General features: G+C 36.4%; 1 protein-coding gene across 1 annotated transcript; it reads right to left on the bottom strand.

Annotated features, from left to right (window-relative positions):
• LOC149067619 (nose resistant to fluoxetine protein 6-like) lies at positions 1-27,630 on the bottom strand. The gene is made up of 15 exons (XM_089252467.1): positions 25,681-27,630; positions 22,181-22,434; positions 21,943-22,057; positions 21,282-21,369; positions 20,528-20,631; positions 20,248-20,418; positions 13,528-13,621; positions 13,149-13,238; positions 9,737-9,905; positions 8,367-8,446; positions 7,783-7,905; positions 6,158-6,278; positions 4,299-4,485; positions 3,870-4,012; positions 1-2,328 (listed from the first exon to the last, which is right to left on the bottom strand). The coding sequence occupies exons 1-15, from the start codon at positions 26,624-26,626 to the stop codon at positions 2,143-2,145; spliced, it is 2,871 nt and encodes a 956-aa protein (XP_089108593.1). The 5' UTR covers positions 26,627-27,630; the 3' UTR covers positions 1-2,142.

Raw genomic sequence — 27,630 nt, 5'->3', positions numbered from 1 at the left:
AGAATAATTTCTTTATTTTCAGAACACAATTAGTCTCGAACTTTTTACAAACAGAGAAACTCAACAAATAACAGATGATACATTTGGGTGAAGAATCGATGACTCATAAGTTGGCAAAACAATTAAATGAAAGTATTAATAACAATCAATCGTTGTGTGTTGTTTGTTCATTGACGAACTTTAGAAGAGAATTGTTGGCAGGAAAAAGCCAATTGATAAAGGGATAGCTTTTTTTACCACCTGTCTGTAAGTTCATTTTGGAGGTAGGATATTAACCCTTTTCAGCCATCTGTGAAGTTGAAGCAGTTTGATCCCTGAACTCTTCTTTTAGGGTCGGAAACTTTTCCAGCAGGAATTATTGAAACTAATTATGTATTTTATTTGCGCATATGAATTACAATACATAATTGTATTAATTAAAATGCTTCAATGAGAACTATTTCCTATTTATTGCGTCATCTCCCATGAATTTTGAGGTCTTTTTGTTCGAAAATAACAAAGAAAATATTTAGTCGAGGCATTCTTGGTACGGATTTTCGTCGATTTGAAGAGAGAGAGAGAAAAGGTTCTAATACATATACACTCATGTCCATAAATTAAGGATAATTCAGAATCACACGGAAATCGAAATCTAAAGTGAAAATTTAACCTGTAGAATTATCACACACATCTGCAAGAACGATATGCAAATTTCAGGAAGCTACCAGATGATGCCGATAGTACGTCACAATTGCGAGAGTGTAAGAGGGGGGTATATAAGGAATGGTGGCAAAGAAGTAAAATTGTTCACAAGAGTTCTGTAAGGCGCTCAGTGCCATAAGCGAATAGTTATGACGCATGTGGATGATTTTTTACGTGGTAGAATTATCAGCCGCCTGGAATGTGGGCGTACTCAGATGGAAATATCCGAGGAACTTGGAATTGCCCAAAGTGTCATCTCTAGGCTTTGGCAACGATTCCAAGATAACGGAAAAGTAGACGTTACAGTACAGGTCGCCCCCGAGTTACAACGCCGAATGAAGACCGGTATTTGGCAGTAACTGCCAAAAGAAGAAGACGGAGCACAGCATCCGACCTGTCTCGTCAGCTATCTGCAGCCACGGGTATCACAGTTTCAAGGCAAACCGTGTACAGACGTTTGGGAGATATTGGTCTATATGCTCGCAGGCCTGTCAGATGTGTTCCGCTCACGGCAACTCACTGTCGGCAGCGATTAGCCTGGAGTAGAGAACATGCAATGTGGACATCGTCACAGTGGGCTTGTGTGATGTTTTCCGACGAGTCCAGGTTTAGCTTGCAGTCTGATTCACGTCGGACTTTCATATGGAGAACGCCAGGTATCCGTTACCACCAAGACAACATCATTCAACGACACCGTTACGGTGGTGCAGCATTGCTCGTTTGGGGTGGAATTATTCTGGGTTCCAGAACAGATCTACATGTTCAAACCGGAACCATGAAAGCCCAAATTTATCGGGACATCATTGTTTAGGGGTACCATGGGCGCAGAATTTGTGTTTATGGATGACAACGCCCGTTCTCACCGAGCAAACATCGTAAACGAATGCCTTGAATCTGAGGATATAACCCGTATGGAATGGCCAGCATTCTCACCTGACTTGAATCCGATAGAGCATGTGTGGGACATGCTTGGCTGACGAGTTGCAGCCCGCAAACCACCTCCTACATGTGTACCGGAACTTCGGAGAGCATTGCTTGCTGAGTGGAGTGATCTTCCCCAAGATCAGATCGATAATTTGATACTCAGCATGCCTAGGCGTTGTACGGACTGTATTTCATCGCATGGGATCCATCATACCAACCATGTAATAGTAAGTTTTTGTAAAGGAGATATTTTTTACAATTGCTCCAGGGAGCAAAAATCGTAGTTTTTATGAATGGTATCATACATACACCATCGTTTTTGTTCTTTATCTTTTGTTTAATAAATGGGCTTTATGAATAAGTAACGTTTGTTTTGTTTCTGAACCTTTATTTGCCGGAGCTGGCATTATCCTTAATTTATGGATATGAGTGTAGATACAACCACTCCATAGGTATCTTTGGTCAATCTCTATGTGTGTGAACATGAATTAATTTCCTGCGAAAAATGGCATTAAACATTCGAAAAGGTTGTTTCTACTATTTTGAATCAACACCGTCTTTATCTTTCGATGATCGTGATGATTTTACAGAGACCCTTGGAGCAGGTGCTGAAAAGTCCCCGCACAATACTCGCATTACAGCAGATACTGGACCATCAAAAAGAAAATAGCACATAGCCGACAGAGCATATGATGTCATGATGTGTCCGAAGAAAAAATAAGCCTGGGAAAGAAAGAATTTAAATTTGAAACAATTTGAATATGTATAGGGAACATGAATGTTATAGTCGAAGCATTCTCATAAATATAAACTCTGTATCACCATTTTAAAATGCTTTATAAAAATAAATTGTTACCGAGCAATGCTTATTTGAAGCATGTCTGTGAATTACAATTTCAGTTTGTTGCACGTGAAATGTCGGGATGAAGTCATTTTTGTACTTCAAGGAAACAGACATTTTCTGTATATTACACAGAGGTTAATTCGGAAAGAAAATTCATCTAGTCTCCGACCGGGAGGTGAACCCATGTCTTCTTGCAAACCGGCAAACGTACTACCATATACACCACTGGAGTCATGACCCTGCCTTCCGTATTTCATGCACTGTGGCATGATGCGCTGAAGTAGAGACATTAGACCCCTTAACTTCAGCAAATGGCCCCCCCAGGTGGGACGGTAGTGAGAGTGAGACGGCTTTTTCTTATCCCAAAACATAAAAAAACAGGCATTTCCTTTATATTATGCCGAGATGAACTCGGAAAGAAAATTTGTATACTGTTTTTTAGACACTGCCATAGTGTGAACGATATTCAAGGTTAAATATTTCTGTACGCAAGCAATGATTCATTCGAGGACTACAAATAGTGTTATTCGAAAAGATACAACAAGGAGGTTGAAAACGGGTACTATTTTTATGAGTTTCATCTTGACAGAAAAGACAGCCAGGAACATCGACAAAGCTTTAGAGATGATACATCAGCTGAACGAACCAAAAATTCAGATCAAGTGATATTAACCTTGAAAATGAACCACGTAGACACTCAGCACCAGTCAACGACAAACTACGAACACCCTAGTGGAGTATGACTATTCGCCAAACTGTAAGGGCATGACAGAAAATAAGGTGTTGTCTAGAATTCAACAACATTATCTCTTCACTACAAGCACTAGGTAAACTCCGATACTTAATAACTGAGTACCCCTCATACCCATGCAGTACCCTTCATACTCATGCAGGGGCGTTGGATTCCGAGTTGCTATTGGCACTCGAACAATCACAATAATTTGTAGCACGATCTGAGAATCCCTACAATTGCTTCATAATTCAAAATTTACTACATGAAACTCAAGCTTAGGTGGTATATTGGTGATCAAAGATGAATTTTTTCATTGCCTTATAAAAACAACGAGACCCCACGTGCATTAATTATATATATATAGAATTCCAAAAATTAATAACTTATAGAAAACTCTTCCTCATTCATCCTACTCACCAACCAACTACCCATTTAACATGACAGCCACACTTCGACGGAACTGTCATAAATACACTGGTTAGAGATAGATTGATGCCGATTAGAGAGATATGTATTGTATCTTTGGAAGCCCCTAAATGTTGATCAACAAAAGTTAATTTCCACAGAGTCACTGTTGTTTGAAGTTTCACTCGCAATATTACAATTTAGATTTCTCTGATAGCGGGAAGTACTTTCGGTAAAAGAAATTTCCTTCTTTTTAATTTTCTAATTAAATATTGTTCTTACCATGATGATGTGATTAGTTTGCAGCCGTTCCCTGATGTATCCTGTGAGAATGTATTGAATCAAGGGATGAACCAAGTACACGATGTGAGTAAGACGACTTAAAGGAATAAACAACTTCCAAGATAGAATCCTGTTGATAATACCTGGAAAAAAGACCAAAAAGACTTTTACTTTTTCAAATTAAATGAAATTTCAACATAAGCTGATTGTGTAGGCAGTCATTATAAACTAACGCCACCCTGCTAATCCTGAAAAATTGTAATGTTTCACTGAAGCTTTTATTACAGCTCTAAATGTAGTCAATCACTAATAAATAAGGGTCCGACTACACAAAAATATACTTATGTATGTATATTTATACGTTACATGTTATTTATTATACCATACTTATGTAGAATCATATTAGCACAATGTAGGAAGTTTACTGACCTCCATAACCAGACACACATATAACTGTAATCCATGAAAGTCCTAATGCCCATGCTGTTCTGTGAGTAGCAGCATACACTACTGCTACTGGTGTACTCGGAAGATTTCCCTTGTTCCATTCCAGAACACCATAAACCACTGCGGCAGTTACGGCGAAGGAACTGCCCCATCCAATCACGTGATGACACTATAAAATAAAACATCCACATGATTTCTATCGAGTATGGCACACAGTACAAAAATTTCAAAAGGATTTCGTACTTGAAATCAATGAAACAACACCTCAGTTGACAACTCCAGGTTATGGCGTTGCAGGAAAATTTTCTCAAATAGGGTTGTGCACAAACGGAACAGCTTACCCCCAGCTGTCGTGAATCCTACCACGTTTAAAAAAAATACGATATTCATTTTCGGATAAATCGAGAAGCTATCCATACTTAGATAAGACAACCATTTTTATGAGCAGTGAAATTTATTAAACAGGGTGTACTGTAAGTCCTAATTTAGCCTTTATCTCATCAAACGTTCCTCGTAGTGGCATGGTTCTAATTTAAAAAATGCTCAAAATGTGCTCAGAAATCACTGTGAGAGTGAAAACACAGTGCGTCCCAAAATAAAAAAATCGTAATTTTTATACGGACACCTTGTCCTAAAAACGAACCCAAATAGAAAGTTGTTGCCCTGTCACTTCTGAAGCCAACAAAAAAAATCACGTTGCTAAATTCACGGAGATATTTAAATTTAAAAATTGAAGAAAATTTGAAAAAGAACAGTATAAACTAATTAACAACGCTACTTTCCCTCGTTTATGCTGTTCTTTCCCACCATTTCTCCGATTTTTTGAATTCGAATATCTCAGTGACTATTGCACTTCGAAACGTGAGCCTTTTTTTTGTTGACATCAGGAGAGACAAGGCAACAACTTTCTAATTGGGGTTTTAGGGCATGGTGTTCATATAAAAATTTAGATTTTTTTTATTTCGTGACACTATATTTACACTATCGAAACTGGTACAGCGTGATTTCAGAACAAATTTTGAGCATTTTTTAAATTACAATCATGCCTCTACGTCGAACGATCGACGAGATAAAGGCCGAATCAGGACTTACAGGACACCCTGTATATTCTCATAATTATTAGTATTAGCTTTTTTTTGGGTTGCTGTATTATAGATATTTCGACAAGCATATTTTTACGGTCTCTTTTTCAGCCACCTCATTGGGCTTTTTTGCCTGTTGTGTCCTTTGTATTTGTATACGTGGAAACTAGATTCAAAATATTTCCAGTAATTTTTATCGAATCACTTATATAGGATTCAAACAGTGTATGTAACATGGATTTAAAAAAATAATAATTAAGTATATACTACTATTCGATAACTGCTGATGAAGAGTTAGTTTCCCATTTCGCGTCCAATTCTATTGAAATCCAACAGAAAGAACCAATTTAGATGTTGAATTCTTTGTGCTTTAATCCAGGCATCTTCAACCCATTGCTCGCGAGCACCGCGGTGCTCCCTGAAGTCCCCAGAGTGTTCGATGCTTGGGTGCAATTTCGTGCTCGCGAGCACTTGATTAACGTTTTAATTAAACAAGAATGAAATCATTCTTATATCATGCATTCGTATACTAAATTTGCCTTGAGGGTGCTCTTGTTTTGACGATGGGTACAGGCAGTGCTCGCGACTAGTAAAAAGGTTCAATGAAGACCTCTGCTTCAATCCATTGATTGTGAGTTAGCGTGACTGTTTGTTTATTCATTAAGCAAGTATATTTTCATTAAAAATTGTATCAGCTGAACTTTTGGTAATTATGTCAAAATATTGATTGAATAAATGTAATCTGTAAACTAAACTTACAGCTTTTAGCTTGATTTCTCTGCATGTATAAAATAAATAACCCGTAGCTAGCCCAACACAGTAAGGTCCTAGATGGCAATAGGGTTTACTTATAATGACATGATTTAAAAATTTTCGTTCCCTGGAAAGAAAAATTGAAATAATTTTTTTTATAAATATATAAACATATTATATATATGTAGCATAAAAAATATAATTACATCATATAATATACTACCTTACTTTTACAATATACCACGATGTTGATACGAACGTTTCTGACCTACATACTGTATATTTAGATCTGGTTCAAGAAATCTTACGTAAGTTCAATTTCTGATTACGTATCTGGAAGAATCCTTTGATAGTTAATTATGACCGTCATTCAAAAAGTAATGAGCAAGGTGGAACAATTATTATGGAACGAATGGAGCAATCTCAATAAAAGTGGGATCAATTATTTGTTGAAAACTTGGGGAAAAGAAGAAGTTTCTTTGTTACTTCTTCAGTGAACGCCATTTTTAAATGATTAGTGTTGGAGATGAAGTCAACGAGAGAAATCAAAGATCAAGCAGATGATTATTTTAAGCTTATGATCACAGAGAACTCATCATGAATAAAGTTTCACGTGAAACAAGTAAGACGGTAGAGCTTAGCACACCGAGACATCTCGGAATACTTGCGTAAAAAAAATAAAATAGACAAAACCGACTTCTATTTTGCATCCTAGGAAGCCTATAGTGCGTCCTAGTCCGTATAGAGGACGCACCCTCCTCACCTTCTTGTGCGTATAGTTGCTTGTAAAAAAGTTGTCTAACCTTGCACTGCTGATACGTAAACATGTCTTATTAATCGTTGTACTCCTTACTCATTATGCTACATTAACTAGCTATAATGCCCGGCGCTGCCTATAGGTTGTCTTCAATTACTGAGAGGATTGAAAAAGTGACAAACCATTATAAAGGAATATAAACTATTATACATGCTGACAGGATTAAAGAAGTGTCAAACCACTGTAGAGGCATATGCATGCATGTCTGAATGCATTGCTAGGGAACCACGGAAAAACATTCCGAAAGTGATTGTTGAGGCCGAGAAACCATTGTTGCCCGACAGTTTTTCCGCCCATTTCGGGCATTTGCCCAGCTCTGACAAACTTTTAAAGTAGCCTATCGTTCGATTCGGGTCCCATTTGGTATGTATGTAAAATTTGACAACGATCGATTTAAAATTGTGGATTTGTATAGAGAACTCACACACACACAAAATCAATATCAAGTTTATATATATATATATAGATAAATTGTTACGTTTTTAATATGCTTTATAAACTGACTACGTAGAATTAGGCCACGCCTTTCAGCAGAGAGATCAACCAGATTAGGAACAAAATTATTACCATCACGTTAATGTCTCAAAACGTTGAAATGTGGTTATTGAGAAGTAAAGTGAACATATATATTGCAATATTGTAAAAATATACGTATGAAAAAATATGCATGTTAACAAAATGACAATGTTCATCATTTATGGAACAACATACGTATTTATAATGCAAATAATACATACAAAATGTCCTTCGAAATGGGTAATAGACTAAATACGGTGTATTAATAAAATTATATTTAATAATTATTTTATCTTACTGAGGGTCTGGAAAACTAGCAAGAAGTGTCGGTGGCACCTTGTGGTAGTATGTTAACATTCCAGTTAGTATCACGGAAACCGCTGCCAGAGAGAAATTCAATGCCATACCTAAGACTGGTCTTCTGTAAAATAACATATTTTATATTAGAAATTGACTCAAGTAGTAGGAAGCAATAAATGAATAGCGTTGCATATATTGCACTCATAAACAAAATACGAATGAAATCACCAGGTTCCGACACCGATATGACGGGCAGGGCCGTCTTAAGAACAAGGGCTCCCGGGCCAAGTGATTTTTCTGAGACCCTATCAGGCAAATTCTCGAAAATTTCAACCAGATCTCATTTTTGTGCACAGGTGGGCTCATACTCTAAGACGGCACTGATGAGGGGCCCTGAGCAAAGAAGACCAAAGTAAAAGATGTTCCATTAGTCAATTACATGTTTTTTTACATTTTGGGGCCCTGCAAATCCTTCATTGATAGATTTTTCTCTTACATATTCAGACTTTTTAGTCAATTTGAGAAAAATATAATTCTTCATCATCATACTTGATTTAATTAGAAAAATTGATGATTGCATACTTGATTAAGGCAAGAAGAATGAAAAGCGCCACGATGAAGAGCTGGAAGTCACAAGATAGGTACCAGGAGTGCTCCAGACACTGAAAATATTATAAAAGATATGAAATAAATTAATAAAATATCTCAAACCGAAACATGTATTCACGCTTAATGATTTATATAATATAAAGAAAGCATTACTACATTTTTTTTCAATTTAGTACAATAAATACAAGACATCACACGGATTCGAATCGGGTCGATGTTCTCTTTCTGGTGCCACACCTAACTCCCCAGTTTCTCCAAATTATCATGTATCGTAGTGCCTTATTTGTATTTGGCACTTTTCGCAGTCATTTTTAACGATGTCACACATTACAGCGGAGATATCGCTGCTTTTTCTAGTAATAACACTTCAGCAATAGAACTCGTTCTTTCGTATCTATAAATATTTTGCAAACACTAAATAATTTATTTTTAGTGTTGTCTAATCACTTTTCAAACCCGAAGCCAGTCATTAACAAATTTTAATAAACTTAAGAGAAGATTTGCCGCTGTGGTGGTCGAGTGGTTATAGTGCCGGACTCGTGATGCGAGGATCCGGGTTCGAACCCCACAGTGGTGGTCGGCTGAAGTTGGTTTTCTGTGGTTCCCAACTTCAAGGTGCAAATGCGAGCCGATCTCCCCGTTAAACAGTCTCGCCACAGAGAGCAACAGTCCTACAACGGTAAATCATTCAACCATAACACTTCACTCATAGTTTGTAAAACTGGGGGCAGATGACAGCACTACACATAACAAGCATTACACAGAAACAAACTTTACGTCAGGTTGCACTACACGTACACGCACATTCCCGCATGTACCGATTCATTGGGGGTCATCCGATGCGGGGGGGGGTGCATGTATGGTGTAGCAGTAGTAGGTAGGGGCTCGGGGATCCATGATGTTCTTAAGTCAGCAACCTCGTTGGGCAATTTGCCTGTTGTGGCGTTGTATTTGTATTTATGTGTGAAGCACTTTTTCACGTGAAAAATTTTTCTTCATGATTTTAAAAGCCTAAATACCTAGTTCGAAAAACTTCGATCCCTAAAAAACTCTGCAGGGTCTTTGAAAAGTATGGGGGCCTATTTTGTAACCGTCCTATGTATTGAAGCCATTGAAGATATAAAAATCGAAACAGAGTAACGACCTCGAACCCATAAGCTCTCTCTCCTAATTTTTTTCAACAATGATTTTTAGCATTAGTATATAGTCAGAAATATTACAGGATTATGCAACACGTACCCATTCTCTTCTCTTGTTGATATCAAAATAGTAACAAAGTAAATAGTAATTTATACTATATATTGCAAAGTTATTAAAATATATGTAACGAGAAATCAGATTACTCTTTCTTCAGGTGTCGTAATGAAATTATTGATAAACAACAGATTTGTCCACCAGTTTTTCCTGCAAGAATTCACTACGGGATCAACTGTTTCGTTCCAGAATGGACCTGATCCAAAATGTGGAAGTATCAAAGTTGCTCCTATAACTAGTATATATGAAGGCACAATTCTACAAAAAAAATCAAAATATTAGTTTATAATTATAAACCAAGTGATACTGATACTGGGAAAATTTGGTTAGTTAAAACATACTTTTAAAGAGTTATAATTTTTCCTTGTAAACCGCACGCATCATATATATACAGTATTGGGTGATTGAAAAAGTCCGTGCTCGATATTCAATGGTATCGGAAACATCACCGTTTAGTAAGGCAACATTTCATACTAGTGGAAAGGGGATAATGGCATTATTCAATTGAACAACCCTGTTGAACTTTATGACGACTTTAACCCTACATTCATAAACATGCATGGGAGAGATTCATAAACATTCGTCTCTCAGACGAACATATTATATTGATGATTTTTGTTTTATAGAATACAAGGAGCAATAAAGCACACTTTAAATCTGAAAAGTTGTTTAGTAATCATTAATTTTCTGAAATGAAAATGACACAATAGTTATTCTGAGCAATCGACACATAATAAACTACGGTGATCCATACACATGAATTTTTTACATTGGGTACAACAGAACCTTGTCATTCGACGTTTTTCATAATTACAGAAGGCACAAATTTTTTCACCTTTCTGAGATCCATAGGATTGTGTTTGATCAGCGGAAGAAGTTTCACCAAGAACTTCTGCAATTTTCCCCCGTTTCTGCAATTTGCACCCGTTCTACAATCGCAACACTATTCATAAACATTCGTCTGTGGGACGACCTATTCACTGTAATTCCATTAGCATAAGTACACTCTGACATGCGACAGATGAAATACTAATTATTGAACGATCTAGGAACGTACTTAGAAGTTCATCTTACTATCTCTTTCACTTTACAAGTTGCAAGTGTTTACGTATTTTGCGGGGTCTGTGAGACGGATGCTTATGAATCCAGGGTTAACTTAGGAAGAATTTCTCCAAATAGCGAATAATGTAATTAAATTTTTGCTATGCTATTTTTCACATGAGTGTGTTTTGCCACCGTCGTGAACCAAGCTTAAACTATCTGATTTGATGAAAAGTGGTTTGGCAGATTTTCAAATGACAATTTCAACTTGGATATCCTATTTTGACCCCCTATCAGTTTGGAATAAACAGCCTGAAGTCACATTCTTGCTTTCGAAAATTATAGCTCCAGATTTAATAATCGTGAGATCCTCCTATGCACCTGAGGCCCCAAGGCCCGGCCCAGCCAGGTGCGCCCATGCGTTAAGACGGCACCGCTTTCCACTACCACCTTAGGTATGCCAGATGCAGCGACTGACTTAGTAAATGTTATCTATCGCCTAACGGACGAAGCAGTGATAACCATTGAAGTAAACCAACCCACTCGCAAAAATAGGGAGTAAAGTTTTACTGAAGTCCAAATGATTCATCGGTGGAAAGGGACAATTTGACAATGCTTGATGCGTTAACTAGCCGTGAAAACTACAAATCGGATAAAAATGTTAATCATTTTTAAGATGACTCCAAAAATTTATTGTCTATTTAACTATGTCACTTGGAGCTGAAATGCTCGACTGAAGATTCGGTCAATGGAGCGTGTAAAGTTATTTCGAAAACCCTCAACACATAATAAAACCCAAACGAACCTACAGCGTATGGGAAGTTCTAACATGATTCATTGCACCAGGCCACGTATAAGTACGTCGAAATATATCCACTCGGTAACTGCACGATTCTCAACCACATCCATTGTAGAAGCTGGAATGATTTTACTTACTACGTTCATTTTTCTTTAGGGTATGAAATTGAAGAACGAAATCCTATATGTCTGTATGAAAGGCATGTAAAATAAAATATGAGACAGTAACTGCTTAAGATGTTTTTGTTAAGGAAAAGCATCCAAGGGAAAAAACCAAAAAAATGTAATATACCCGTATATACTTGACCAAAATTAAAGCTCAAAAATATAAATTTGGTTGTTTCATCGACTAACGCATAAAACGGCATGAAAAATGCATAATATACGCTGATGTTTGCTAAAGATCATTCGGTTAAAGGAATCATTGAGCCATCAGTCTTCCAAATTGATTACTGAATGAATGAGGTTTGGTTAACGAAGTCATGGTCTTCGTCAGTTTTTCTCGCCACGCACACTTGCATATATTCCAAAAAAGTGGAAAGAGAATCCGCATGTTACCAGGACTGCATTCAAGAAAAAGATATTCACAGAATGAATGGACCGCGATGAGCCAGATTTCCACGCTCAAAATAAAGAAAATATGAAACCCCACAGAGAGATAGGAGATTTCGGATTAGTTGTAGGGTAACCATTATATATACTCGAAATCTTCTACGAGCCACGATGGCCACTCCTCAAAAAATGGAATTCATTGGATATTACAAATAACTTTAATAAATAAGACAAATATATCACCGAATAAGACACCTCATCCATGCTATTTTTGTATGTTTCCATGCCACAGCATATTAACCAGTCATCTGGCTACGACGGCATATACCGTCATGCGGATATTTGGTCTTTATCGTATGAATATGAGGGAATAATTTGTCATACAGCTGCTGCCATCTGCACTGGTGTTTTAATAATTATCTCGCCACTAGATGAAGTTGATAATTAATTTAAGATGATGATATTTAAAGGTCTGGGGTTATCATTACTATTATCTTCGCTATGCTTTACAAGGCTGCATCCTCAAACGTTTTTACATATACATTATATCTTATGATTACAAGGGAAAAACATGAGATTTACGTGTCATTTTATAAATTTCAATACATCATTTTTAACATGAATCACGGAGAAATATTTTCATGCATTCATTTTGAACTTGAACAACCCATGCTGTCACTGCATTTAATTAAGAATTCAACATTTATACGTAGAAAACGAATTAGTTTTACTATTTAACTTTCATTATTATTATTATTTTAATTATATAGCAAAGAACATCAGTTTTAATTTTTTTATAAAAAATTTAATCAGAAAATGTATTTTAATAGCTACAAATTTCCAAAAAAGGGGGAAAGCGTGCGCATGGGTAGTGTGGGTAGCACATGAAGAAATTAATTGGCTACATGACTGGTTAAATGCAGCAGAATATAAACAATTTTCTATTATTTTAATGTTTTTTTTCGGGAATATGCCATATAAAATACTGCCATAGCAACATGTACTGACTCTTACCGATGATAATCTTCACTACTCGAAACCCCCTGCCAGGTGATAATGATAATAATAATAATTCACTTTTTCATGCACGAACCACGGAAAGCGACTTACCTAACATATTGTCTGACAAGCAACCTCGGTATACTGTAGATGCCTTCTTTGTTTGCGTATTGTAAAGCGAAATATGCTAAAAGGACGCCGCTAGTTGAAAGAGAAAGTGAAAACGAATTACGAAACGTGGTTACGAAACATACGCCCAACTAAATAACAGGGAAGGTAGAAATAAAACAATGAATTTCATACCAAAAACTGAGCAGATGAAATTATATTTCATGCAATCGTTTCTCTCTCTCTTTCTCAGATTTTTTAATACAAGTTTTGGGATATGTGTTAATGGAATTCACACGAATTCTATCGTATGGATATTTTACGAAAAACTATCCGAACACAAAATTTTGTTATGAAAAGAAATAGAATTTCTTCTCCATACCTGATGAAGAAGAATGTATCTATTGACACCGTGGAATTGACAATAACTTGAAAAAGGAATCCTTCTGCAAAAGCACTAGCTTCTGTCAAGTTTCCTGAAAATAAAACAATTGAATAAGTGAAACATTTCATTGCCTAAATGAAAAAATTAAATCCATTATGGGAAACTAGACGCACACTTATATTGCTAGGCAACTCACGTCTTCACTAGGTCGTTATTGCCCTCGGCAAAGGTGGGAGGGGAGTCGTGCTATCTCCCTCCTCAAATTGAGCAAGTACATTTTCATCGGGACAAGACTTTTCCCCGTAGGCAGCGAAAAAAGGTCGTTAAGCAACTGAGAAATAGATTGACTGCGGGAAGATCTTCTGCGGATCTGGCCGGATTTTTAAAGCTCAAACTAGCACTTTTAGGACCTGTTAGGACGTCATACTATCAGCTTAAATAACGCAATGAATCGCACTTTGTCTATAGTGAGATTTTCGGCTCGATGCACCATAACGTTGTTTCCGCTACCTCAAAGAAATCGACCAACAACTAATACAAATACAAAAAGCCTTCAACAGGCAAATTGCCAAACGAGGTCACTGAAAAAAGATGTCCATAAAAAATATGGATGCCAAATTTAACTAAACTACAGCAACCAAAAATAAGAGCATATATCCCGAAAAACAAAACTTAACAATTAATAATTCATAAATACATTGATCATAAACAAGATTACGGTTGTCTTATCTAAGCATGGATAGTTTCTCTATTCCTTCCATTATAAACATCGTATTTTTTTTAATGTAACATCTCAATCGTGTTAGAATTCCCGACCCTCCGGGGTGTGTAAGCCATTCTATTTATTCACAAAACTATTAGAGAAAAATTCCCTGTGACACCATAAAATGGAGTTGATCCTTACGAAACGATACTGGTGTTCCCTTGTCGAAGCAGTTGATTGACGGTGTATTAATAACGCATGGTCCACCCTATCCATCCCGTTGAAAATTTTAAACACTTCGATCATATCCTCCGAAACCTTCGTTTCTCCAATATAAAGATATTCAAGAAATCAAGTCTCGTTTCATAGCTGAAGCCTCGTGTGTCAATAAGAGAATGAGTAGCTCTTCTATGCACCACTTTCAATCACGTCTATGTCCATCTGTAGGTATGGTGTCCAAAAGCTTACTGCATACTCCAGTACAGGACGAATAAGACCTCGGAAAAGCGAAAGAATGACTTTGGGAGAACGCGAAGAGACTTTTCTGAGAATGAAACCGAGCATTCTGTTCGCTTTTTTGACCACCGCTGAACAATGTAAAAAATGCAACAACAGCATTTTTCAGCAAAAACTGCTGGACAACCTAAGTCATTCGTCAATGCGAATTCCTAAATCGGTGATCCTAGTTGCAATCGGGATAATAATGTCATTCAACTCGTAAATGAATCGTATGTTGTTCGCATTGAAATGAACGAGCATGCATTTGTGAACGCTGAAACGTTGGGTATTCAACGAAAGTGAGTAATGATGCACTTATCAATGCTGATAGTCATGTTTCATTTGCCGCTACTACGATCATATTCAAGTTGGTCTGAAGCAACTCCCTATCCGGTTAGTTTCCAGACTAACCCCTCACGTCGTCTGCGAATTTCGTCACATTCCCATTGATGCCCTGAAAGAGTTGAGTTTACCGATAAAAAAACGTACCGGGACCAAGGACAGTTTCTTGAAAAACTCCACTTTAGGCACCTGTCTAGTAAGAAAATTATGGCACAAAATATGGGTACATTTTGGTGATTTTTGAAAGATTTGCACGTCGTTGAAGTTAAAATTCGAGAAAAAAATAACCAAAAATTAAAATCCTAAACGTTCGTGTTAAATTGTGTAAAAATACACATAGTATTTGAAAAAAAATTGAGTGCCTAAAGTAAATAGAAAATTTTTAAATGTTCCTTATAAAGGAAGGAGATTTTTCTCATAGGAAAGCATGAGAAGCCAAGATCGTGCACCAACCCCCTTAAATGAAAAGGCTTTCATCGAATTATGAAGTCCACTACCTCGATGGCTTCACCTTTTCCACCTGTTTACACCACTGCAACCCTTTGAGGTGTCACATAGTAAGACTTGGCAGAAGCTTGGGAGAACTACAAAGTTACAATAGGAAACTCACGTGGTCCTCAATAACTATACGGGTGGATTCATTGTGGATTGATTCTAGCTTGTCGATATTACTTGAGGTGTAGGAGTCTCAGATTTTGGATGCATAGGAAAATACGGGAAAAATGTAAGTTTGATAACAAAGGAATCGGACATTCGAGTAGAATGCTTGAAGTTGTGGCGAAGGAAGAAGAGTTTATTGCGACGTTTCTGGTAGATCGATATGTTTATTACATATATCCGGTATGTTTATTACAGCGTTGGTCTACCGAAATGATGACACCGAGGTATTTATATTGATAAAATTATAGGATAAAATTGGGTTATTAATAGAGTAAACAAATTCGAAAGATGAAAGTTTACTTGAAATTCTCTTCAAAACCATTTTTGTTTTGTTGAGAGACAGGGCCAGTCCTAGAAATTTTGCCGCTTAAGGCGAATAATATTTTGCCGCTCTTTGGATACGACTATCTGAAGAGAGTTGTCTTCGTCACGTCTATTATCCTAATACAGTGGCTCCTAAAGTGTAAGTCGTGACCCCCTGGAGAGAGACGGATCACACTGAGGTTTTAGAGCAGCGGCTCTTAAACTATTGGCTCCCGTGGCTCCTTTGCCGTGACAATGTTTTCCCGCGGCTCCCCAGAATAGTCTACAAAAAGCACTTCAAAGCACTAGGCAATCATGAATGTCAACAGCTCGCAACGATGTTCTTGACAGAGGTTGGCAACGTCTCTAGGAGCCGTTGCACGCACTCTGAGAAACACCGGTCTAATCCTATAGAAGATACACAGACAATTACCCAAAAATGTAAGGTGTTCTTTGTCGGAGACAAACTTTTTACTAATGTAGTGTAGACGTTTCTGGCAATATTTTTGGCTGTCAAGTTACAATATGGCAATAAGTCGGATCAAAGCAAGCAATATATATATATATATATATATATATATATGCATTTTTTTTTTTTGAAGCATCGTTAAGACCACTAAAGACAAATGGCAAAAGGCTAGTGTTTTTTAGTCATAGTACTCTGTTTGCAAAAATAGGAGTCCATCAGACAATTCCGATAACAGACTGAAGGAGAACAGATATAGATATACAGGCAGCTCTCAAACATTGCTTGCCCTAACGTTCGTCCACAGCCCCGAGAGCAGCCTTAACGAAAAAAAAACCATAGCCATATATGTGTAAGCGTAAGAGGGTTATCATACTAGGGGATTTCAATTACCTAGGTATTGATTGAGAGAACCTTTCATCTACAGATCAGTATGAAAGAGACTTTCTTAACTTGGTGCTCCAAAATGTTTTGTATCAGCATGTATCAGAAGCCACTAGGGGTATTGCTATTTTGGATTTAGTTTTTACTAGTTCTGAGGATCTTGTTGAACATGTTTCGGTGGGGGAAGAGTTTTCTTCCAGTGATCATCGTATAGTCAGATTTCACTGTAACTTTTCTTCGGGTAAGGTTGATAACAAAAGACTGATTCCTTGTTTTCGAAGAACTAACTTTGATGTTTTGAGAGGAAGGTTAGCGGAAGTTTTCAAAGAGACCGGTTGGAACCAGTAGGAGTGGCAAGTCAATGGGAAGAACTTAGTACGAAGCTGTCCTCTGTTTTGCACGACGTCATACCATTTGCTCGAAAAAAGCGTATTTGTACATCGCACCCTCTATGGTTCATGGATAGCGTGCATAACCTTTATCTTGAAAAGAAACGAGCATTCAGACAGTATAAAAATGGACGACGTGACCTATCATTGTTTACTGATAAAAGAAGAGCGTTGAACAAAGCGATAAGGGATAGTACATAGGAAGTTGAATCTAGGTTGGCAGATAACATTGGCTCTGACCCAAAATAATTTTTTCGATACGACAATAATGGACGTAAGGGGACAGTTGGTCCTTTCTTGATAGGAGGTTCTAGGGTAGAGAGCAATGTAGGCATGTGCACTGCTTTCAATGACTTTTTCACGTCGATTTTTAATGGAGATAATGTCATTCAATATACGGGTGTTGCATGGGGTAATAAAATCCTCAACGATATTCAAGAGGAAGACGTGGAGGTCCTAAATATTCTAAGAAATGTATGTGCAAGCAAAGCACCAGGACCAGATGATATCTATCCCAGGGTAATGTGCTAATGAATTTTTGGGGCCAGTCGCACAGATATACAGGAGTAGTGTTGCTGAGGGTATCGTCCCAAGGGATTGGAAACTTGCCAATGTTATTCTGATATTTAAGAAGGTTAGTAGAGAAATTGTGACCAATTATCGTCCAGTGAGTTTGACGAGCTCCCTCTCGGAAATTTTGGAAATTATCATCAAAATGCAGTTTGTGAAGTGGATAGACGAGAATAATGTATTGTCGGATAAGCAGCATGGGTTCAGGAAGAAGAAGTCATGTGTAACTAACCTCCTTTGCTTCTATAATCAAAAATTTAGATGTTGTTTACCTTGATTTCCAGAAAACATTTGATCGGGTTCAACATGGTAAACTCTTGAAGTGTTCACATGAGATTGGGATTGAAGGCAACTTGCTGAATTGGATAGAATCTCGTGGTTAAGAGATAGGTCGCAACTAGTTATGGTGAACGGGGAATTCTCTGGTTGGGCAGGCGTCATAAGTGGAGTTCCTCAAGGAAGTGTCCTCGGCCCCATACTTTTTTCACTTTTTATCGATAAACTTGACCAGGGTATCGATGGGATTGTTAGCAAATTCGCAGATGACGTGAAGCTAATGGGGGTGGTCGGGAATAAAAGCGATAGGGAGTTGCTGCAGACCCACTTGAACAGGATTGGAACATGGGCAAATGAATGGAGCATGATGTTTAGCGTTGACAAGTGCAGAGTCGCTCATTTTTGTTCGAACAACCCACGGTTCTCTTACTAGTTGAATGGTGTCACTCGTTGTCGAGCGGCTTAGGTTTTCTGAACATTGTTCAGCGGTGGTCAAAAAAGCGAATAGAATGCTTAGTTTCATTTTCAAAAAGGTCTCTTCGCGTTCTCCTAAAGTCGTTCTTCCGCTTTTTCGAGGATTAGTTCAGACTGGAGTATGCTGTAAGGTTTTGGAGACCATACCTACAGAGGGACATAGACTCGGTTGAAGGGGTGCAGAGAAGAGCTGCGCGTGTCCTTGTTGGCACACGGGCCTGGAGTTATGCAGAGACTTCATTTTTTGAATATGTTTACATTGGACGAACGCAGGTGTTGGGGAGATATGATCGAAGTGTTCAAAATTTCCAATGGGATGGATAGGATGGACCATGAACTTTTAGTACACCGCCAATCGATTGCTTTTACAAGGGGACACCAGTATCAATTGGTAAGGGACAATTCTAGGTTATGGTGACGCAGGGAATTTTTCTCCAATAGGGTTGTTAATAAATGGAATAGCTTATCCCCGGCGGTAGTAAATTGTAACACAATTGACACGTTTAAAAAGAAATAGGATAAACATGTTGTGGGGAAAATCGAGAAGCTATCCGTACTTAGGATTAGACAACCATAAGCATTCTTTATGGGCATTGTATAATATATATTTCACGTATATATATTGTTTGCAATTGCAATTTTAATTGGGTTGCTGTATTTTTGAAATATATGACATCCATATTTGTTATGGGCATCTTTTTCTCAGCCACCTCGTTGGGCATTTTGCCGGTTGTGACGTTGTATTTGTATTTGTATTTAACAGTAGTGGGGAAAGGAGGAGCACCTGAATTTACGGTGGTAGATCAGGAGTTGTGATCCTTAAAATAAACAAATTGTTTACGGTTTTTTAGAAAGGCTTCTACCCATTTGAGGAATTGAGCGTTCAACCTGAGTGTAGAAAGTTTAGGAAGTGTAATTTGCCAGCGGAAACATTATCATATGCTTTTACGAAATTTAAGAAAATAACGTCGGTTTGTAAATTTTTATCGACGGCTCACGACAGGTCATGGATGAAGAGGGCCGATTGAGGTAGTAGAAAGTGATCGCCTAAAGCCGTGCTGATTAGAGAAGGTCAAGGTTGGAAAAAGCGCAAACCATTAACAAGATGGTCTCTCTGAGCGGTCAGTAATCATATCTGTCTGCGTCTGATTAGGGTAGGAAAGGTTTACGAAGGCTAAGCGAGCACAGATTTCCTTTGCTATGATATGCTCGAAGATCTTACAGCAAGATGAGGTGATTGCAATAGATTTTAAATTGAGGGGATCGGAAAGAGGGCTAAATTTGTGAATTGGAATGATTTTATTGATTTTCCAATCGGAGGGAAGATGAGAGATATTAAAGGAAACATTGAATATATAGAATCCAAAGATAGTCAGTGATTTCTTCTGCACAGAATTTAAGGATATACTTAGGAATTTCATTGGGCCTACAGAACGGGGGTTGAATGGCGGAAAAAATTGAATATGTTTTAATTATAAAACTCACACTTTATTTAGTACAAGTACCATAAATTTCTTATAAAAATTCACGTTAGAAACTTCGATAAATTTGTTTCTCACCAGCAGCCTGAGCAAGTGACTAAGGTGTCTATGTAAAACTCCATTAGTACATTAGTAATCAGGTAATAATTTATTTATTAATCGAGTACGTACCATACATTTGAGCATTACTGTTGAAATAAGTATGTCCTAAGACGAGCCAAGCCATTCCGAAAAATCTCATACCTCTGAGGCAGTTAAGGGCGTTCTGAGAAGTATTTGTATTAAATAATAATCTTGCGTTGTTGTTCATGGAAAAGTACAATGGAACTTTAATTAGTGGATCTGAAAGAGTTTTAGAGAGTAAAATTATATAGCGAGTGCATGTCTACAAAGTTTTTCTACATTTTTTACATTTCGTCAGTAAATATTGATGAAATTGTCAATTTCTTACTCATAAAGCATCGGTGAATTCTTTTTGAAGGTGGAAATACCTCTTGCAAAATATCCAGCAGTGTGCCAAACAGAACAAGTGCAGACAGAACTGCGACTATACATCTGGAAAATGAAAAATATTTTTAATAAACAGACAAGTTTTTATAATTTTTGGTATTTGTGCATCGCACAAGATAAACACAACCTTAAAAATGCAACGTTGCTCACATTTTAAACGTGCTGATCATCGGCGTATCCGATGCGATCCGTTATCATTCTGATCTAGAACATCAAGGTGAGTTAGGAATGAGTTCGTTCGTTGAGTTTTGAATTGCTCATTGTTCGTTGTTTTCACAACACAAAAAAATTAGTAATTTGTTAGAATGGTGAACAATTTCTGAACGTGAAAATACTGAAAATCGAGTCATGATACAAAAAAAATGTCATATATATATATATATATATATCAGTGATTTATTTCACTGCCATATTATATATATGGAATTTAAATTCAAGCGCATTCAAATATGTTCACATAATTTTAATTATATTACGGATCCATCTATGCATTTGTATATAGGAGTTCAAAAAAAAATAGACTTGTATTTATTATTATTAACATCATTGGATACATGATTTCATAATCAGCATTTTAAAATTTACAAAAAATCATTAATTTAACAGATATCCTATTTAGTCCAGTCCGAATTATTGATTCCAAGTATTGACCTTTCGCGTGTTGTTTCAATAGTAATTACAGAAGTAGAACTTACAGAAAGAGTATTTGGCTATCGTCCAAATCAAGACTCTCTTTAACGCTGCATCTCGGAACGGCTACTTCAATGTCGATGTATTTTGAAGCTAAAAATATAGTTATAATATAGATTAGAGAATACATAATGTATTTATTTCGTTAATCTATCAATAGAAATCGAAAAATGAGAAACGAATTTCAAATTATGAGGATAAATTAAGGCTGTGCAAAAAGAAATCGATTGTTTAGTTCCGATTGAATCGTGAATACTTCTATCATTGGGATGAGAAAGATACCTAAATACCATTTGGTAACCACTCGAATAAATCCGTTCTGATGAACATCAGCAGATATTAAATAAATGGCCAAATCAATGATTCCCAAACAGTTTGCTGCGGCACCAGAATGTCACGAAATCAAATTGTACAAAACGTAGTAACAGAGAGAGAGAGCTGCTATTCTTAAGTAGTGTACGTTCATGGATGCCACGTGAATGTAAAATATATTATATTAGAATTACATATTCGAAATTCTAATCTTATTTTTAAAGATAATAAGAAATTTGAGAATCCCTGACCTAGGCTCTTTTGTACAGAGATGGCTAATCCCGAACGAAATTTTCTCATAAAAATGTTTAAAATTCTAAATGCACTATTGAAATGAGAATAAAATAATCGTACCGAGTTGTGCCATGTTGTTGACATCGACTTGCGTGCACGTGGACGGAACACAAACATCCATCCGATATGTTAAAAAATAAAACGCATGAGCTTGCCGAGCCGCTTGCCTAATAACCTAGTATAAAGAGAATGTTAGATTATACCACACGGACATGAACTTGATTTTTTTTTTAAATTTTCGAACTTCCAATACCTTCGACTCGTAACCTAATAGTGTGATTCAATTCGATATACTTACGTTATCATCTCCGCTTGAGAAATTCGCGAGCACACTAACGGGCTGGTACATGGTATAATACTGAGGCTTTGGTGGCAAAGGCGGTTTAATTTCGACAGTGCAATATTTTCCCCTAAAATACGGATGGGCACCGTTTGTTCTTTTTTGTTTGTGGCCTGAAGTCGCAATGATGTTAACGCATTCGTCATAAGCTCCAAAAGACGTGACAGTCCCTTGCAACATTCCAGCTGGTGGCTTCCCAAACGCATCTATCACTGAAATATAAAATCGTAGAATCTTCAAGAGTTGAAATTTTAAAGATACTATTGTCTCCTGGATTCATTAATTTTTGTTCTTTGGATTATCGGCTGTATTCCTAAAATTTTATATTACAAATGTGAGTGTATATTTAGCACGTTTTATTTTGTGCTTTTCCGTAATTTTTATACTAGATCTTAGAAGGTCAAAGATATTTTAAGACAGCTGGTGACACGCTTCCAAGACGAATATTCATTATCTTAAAATGTGACACCCACTGGAAGGCGAATAACATTAAAGAAATCTTGTTGATGAGTTTTCTGCCTTTTATGTTACTGTATCTTCCTTGTTTTACGTTGATTCCCATTCCAATTACAATACAGAAAGTGCTCATATTTTTCTAAAATTAGAGAAATTGTGCTGATTACCTCAAACTAAAACGTATGTTAAGTTAGGGAACTAAATTTATGCGACTTAAGAAAAGTTTTAATTTTTCTCATGTTCATGACGAATGTTTCAATTATGTGCAATATTTAATGCGACCACATATGCCGTAGACATATTTCTTAACTTCCAGCTAACTTAGCATTTTTATAAAAAGATTGCCCCGTATTTTCCCCGAAGCCAGTTTGAATAAGTGTTTTTCTTAAATCGCAGAAATAAATAATTTCCATTCCTTTATAAATAGTCCTACACTCACAGATTTGTCTCACACACACGCCTAATCTTTACTTAAAAAACACATTCTAGTGCACTTTTTAAATGAAGTTTGAGCCTTTATTTTTTCACTATTCGGAGATTTTTTTCAAACTTTTAGCAATTTTTGGAAGTTATGGTGGCGATAGAAAATGTTCCGTAACGTCCTGTTTTGGCCATCCGATGACCCGTTTTTGTCTGGACGAAACATCGTGAATCGAACAATAATTTTAAAATTTCGTATTTGACTCTCCTTCATTATTACAGTCGAACAATTATTGTCCATGGCTGGAAATAAGCATAAGAATCATGATATTGTAAAAAAGAGAAAGAACTCTCCGATTTTGTAGATATATTCGAGGATTAAACTTCATACATTCTCCACGAATTAAAGTATTTAGTTTGAATTTTCACGAAATAGGATATCGTGTATGTTCGAGGAGTATTTAGCTATCAAAAAAAAGTATTTGTTTGAACAGTATTTATAATCAGCAGCTTTATTTAAGAAAAACAATTGGATAAACCTTTCTTCACGAAGCACGCGTGTATATATATTGTTTCTGCGTGTAAAAGCAAAAAAAAGAGAGAAGGATATCTCATCATCGAAGAGATCACTGCGGTACTAGAATTGAGTGACCCCATAACTGTCACGTGGGAAGTCACGTTCATTCGCCGTATCTCTAACATCACTACTAGCAGAAACACCTCTAGGGAATGGGTCAGGTCCAAAGCAACCCAAAATAAAGGGTTTTTTTAACGCGAATTTAATTGAGATGTGTTCTTTTATACCGGAAGCAATTACAAATTAAGTATATGTTTCTTCTGGGAAAAGTGGGTAAAGAAAATAAATAGCGAAGATGACTTTCTAATCGTTTGCACTTCCAGAAATTCTTCTGGAAACGAAAGAATCTGCAATAGCGAGATTTCAAAAAATAATTATGGTAAAGTAATCTGGGGTGGGGACTATAAAAAAAATTTGTAATCAATAGTGTTAATTCAAAATAGAAAACCCTAAACTTTACAATGCATTACCTTTAGAGAGAGAAATTCAAAACTTTCCTACCTACACAAAATTCAAAACCGCCATTTTCAAATTAATCTTATCAATAGACGATATTGGCGTATACTTTCATATCCAATAGCGAAATTCTTATTACTTTTATGCCTGTGTGTGCCATAATTCTATCTAACTCGGCAACAGATATGAAATTTATTTAAATGTATTATACGAAAATTGTATTTGGATATAGTGTTTTCATTTGTAATAGTATATAATTACGAATGTGTGTATATTTATAACTATTATTTATATTGTTTGATGTATAGATGCATTTCCTATTTAACACATTTAATATCTACCCTTTCCCTTCTACTAATAGTTTGATCATAAAAATTGTCTACGGTACAGACACCGACCTCTTGTCGACTAACAATATATTATACCATGTAATTTATTACATATCTTGAATTGGAATAAATTTGATTCGAATTTGAAGAAAAAAATTGAAATATTTTACAAGAACCTTCCATAATTTAAATGAATTAGTAATTTGTGCTTATAAATAAATACTGCAATTCTTTACGGTGAAATAAAGTAATAGAATATATATATATATATATATTCATATAGATTTTTGTGTTGATCAGATAGATTTAAAGATGAAAAAATTAGTAGGAAAGTGTGTCGTGTATAATTTTCGTTAAACAGTGTGATTCATGATAGTTTTTTTTTATCCATGGCCTCTATAGTTATATTCTGAGAATACGAATCAAATCTGCGAATTCCGTATTAAGCGTTTTCGTAAAAAGCGAATAAAAAGTTCGGTTTTCCGCTTAAAAGGGTCTCTTCGTGTTTTCCTAACGTCATTCTTCTGCTTTTCCGAGGCTTTGTTCGTCCTGAAGTGGAGTACGCTGCAAGGTTTCAGAGACCATACCTACAAAGGGATATAGACTAGGTTGAGGGGGTGCAGAGAAGAGCCATGCACGTACTCTTGTTTGTAAACAATGCTTGAGCTGTGAAAAGCGACTTGATTTCTTGAATATGTTTACATTGGAAGAACACCGATGTCTGGAGGGATATGATCGAAGTGTTCAAAATTTTCAAAGGGATGGATAGGATGGACCATGCGTTATTAATACACAGTCAATCAACTGCTTCGACAAGGGGACATCAGTATCGTTTTGTAAGGGTCAACTCCATTTTATGGTGTCGTAGGGAATTTCTCTCTAATGAATTTGTGAATAAATGGAATAGCTTACACCGGGGGGTCGTGAATTCTAACACGATTGACACGTTTAAAAAGAAGTATGATGAACATAATGGCACATAAATCGAGAAGCTGATAAGACAACCGTAATCCTTTTTATGGGCAGTGTACTTGTATATTATTAATTATTAGTTTTTTTCGTAATTCTATCTTATTTTGGGTTACTGTAGTTTAGTTATATTTGACATCCATATTTTGTTGTATGGGTACCTTTTTTCAGGTACCTCGTTGGACGATTTGCCTGTTGCGGCCTTTGTGTTTGTATTTGTATAAAAAATACTGAAAACTAATATTACTTACTTTGAAATGCCCATGGTCTTAATCGTCTCAATCCAAGTAGAAGTTGGAAAAAGCTAGTATAGCATCCATCACTGAGTTGTATCTCAGAAGATGCTCTAATCAACAGAGGTAGAGCTTGACGTACAACGGCATCAACGGATTCTCGAAATGATTCTTCCAGATTCTCCCACTGCTGCAGAACATGAATGGGATTCAGAGCATCCATTGGTTCTCTATCTTCGGTTTCGTCTTCACCTACCATGGCTTCTAGTTCGGAAAATGACTTTTCGGGTTTCGATCGAAATATGGAATCGGCGTTCCAATATCTCTTCTGAAATCTAGAACCTTGGTTCTTAGAATAATTATCCGAATTTTCATCAGTTTTCTTTTCGATTTCACTCAAATTACCAAAATGGTTGTCATGCCCGTCTTTTTCTGAAACTATTGTAAAACTCACGTTTTTCATAATTTCGGAGTCTGCATTGGCACTAAATTTATTAGTATTATTCTTGGAATTCTCATCAATATCCGACATGTGGAAATAATTTGATGTTTGCTCCTCAGACAAAGCATAAGAAGATAAATTCAGACGGTCACTACCTGTAGTAGAATTGTTTTTTGAATCTTCACCCCGAGATTTCAATGGAAGACTAGAATCTTCTCTCGTAACTTCTGATGAAGTTGCGTTGAAGTTCAGTGTCCGCGTTTCTTCTTCAGAGTCTACATGCTTGAGCGTTGGTAAAATATTTGTCTCGTCAGTACTATCTACATTATGTCCGGCATATTTTAACGTGGAATTTAGTTTATGATTTGGTTCAATTAACACATTTGTCAAATTGGTGGATATCGTTCCCGCATCATCAGGAGAAACAATTGATTTCCCTAAGCAGCTACAAAATAGTTGTAAGTAAAAAAACAATGAGAAAAATGTCTGAACTAAAACTAAACACCCTTGACAAACTCGCATTTTTCTTTTATACGTCGATGTTGCCGTTACAGCGTCTTCATTCTTTTCTCATCACGTAAAATCACCTCAAAACGAAAATGTCAACTTAACATAAAAAATAACTCCACTATCCGAAAAAGCAAACTTACTTTAAATCCGATAATTTGCGCGCTTGGTATTTGTACGTCAGGTGATCCGGATATCAAACGAACGAAGGAGAAGACGAATAAAATAGTCACGAGTGAATTAACACTAGGAACCATTTTCAATAAAATTTCAACTACTCAATGCACATTTACAAGTACTTTAATCGAAATTCTTGTCCGTCTAAAAAGTTGGAGATCTGTACAGTATAGCTTCGTTTATAATCGATGATTCATTTATAATTATGCCGATACAGCGCATTAACTAATCAATTCTCTCAGTCTTCTTCATAGCAAATTGATAATACAAAATAATATAAGAACAAATACACATACCACAGTCACAGAACGATCTTGAAACACTTTCAATCATGATATCCTTATTGGTGACACAGTCATGTCAAGCTGTTTCAGCAATGTAACACTCATTACGTGATGTGGGATAGATTTAAAATATCCTATACATGAGTATCGCAGTAATCGTAGGTATTTTGATTATTTGAGATTTTGCGCACTTTTGTGCCCTTTTCTTATCTGGGGTGATATATATAGACTGCCATTTGTAATGAGAGAGTGATCATCATAAAAATTTCTGCGTTATTCCATGAGCACCGATTCCTAAAAAACACCGGTTCTGTTTACCTTTCGAAAAACCACATTATTAAGTTTCCTCAATAGTCCACGTGCGAATTCTATTAGTACACCTCCAGGACACGTTGTCATCCAGTCGGCATTGATCTATCTATTTGTATGAGCGAATTAATTTTTATCCATTAATTTGACTTCAAATATTGTCTTGCAGCCCACAACTGTTATTCAAATTGGATTCTAATATTGATTCTCTTACACACATACGAACAAACACGCGACTCGTGCCAAACT

This window comes from Pholcus phalangioides, unplaced genomic scaffold, assembly GCF_987345545.1.
Source record: "Pholcus phalangioides strain wild (caught in Gottingen) unplaced genomic scaffold, Ppha-v1.0 ptg000029l_1, whole genome shotgun sequence".
NCBI classification, from domain to species: Eukaryota; Metazoa; Arthropoda; class Arachnida; order Araneae; family Pholcidae; genus Pholcus; species Pholcus phalangioides.
Note: the sequence above shows the minus strand (reverse complement) of the source record. Positions and strands in the feature narration are given on the sequence as shown.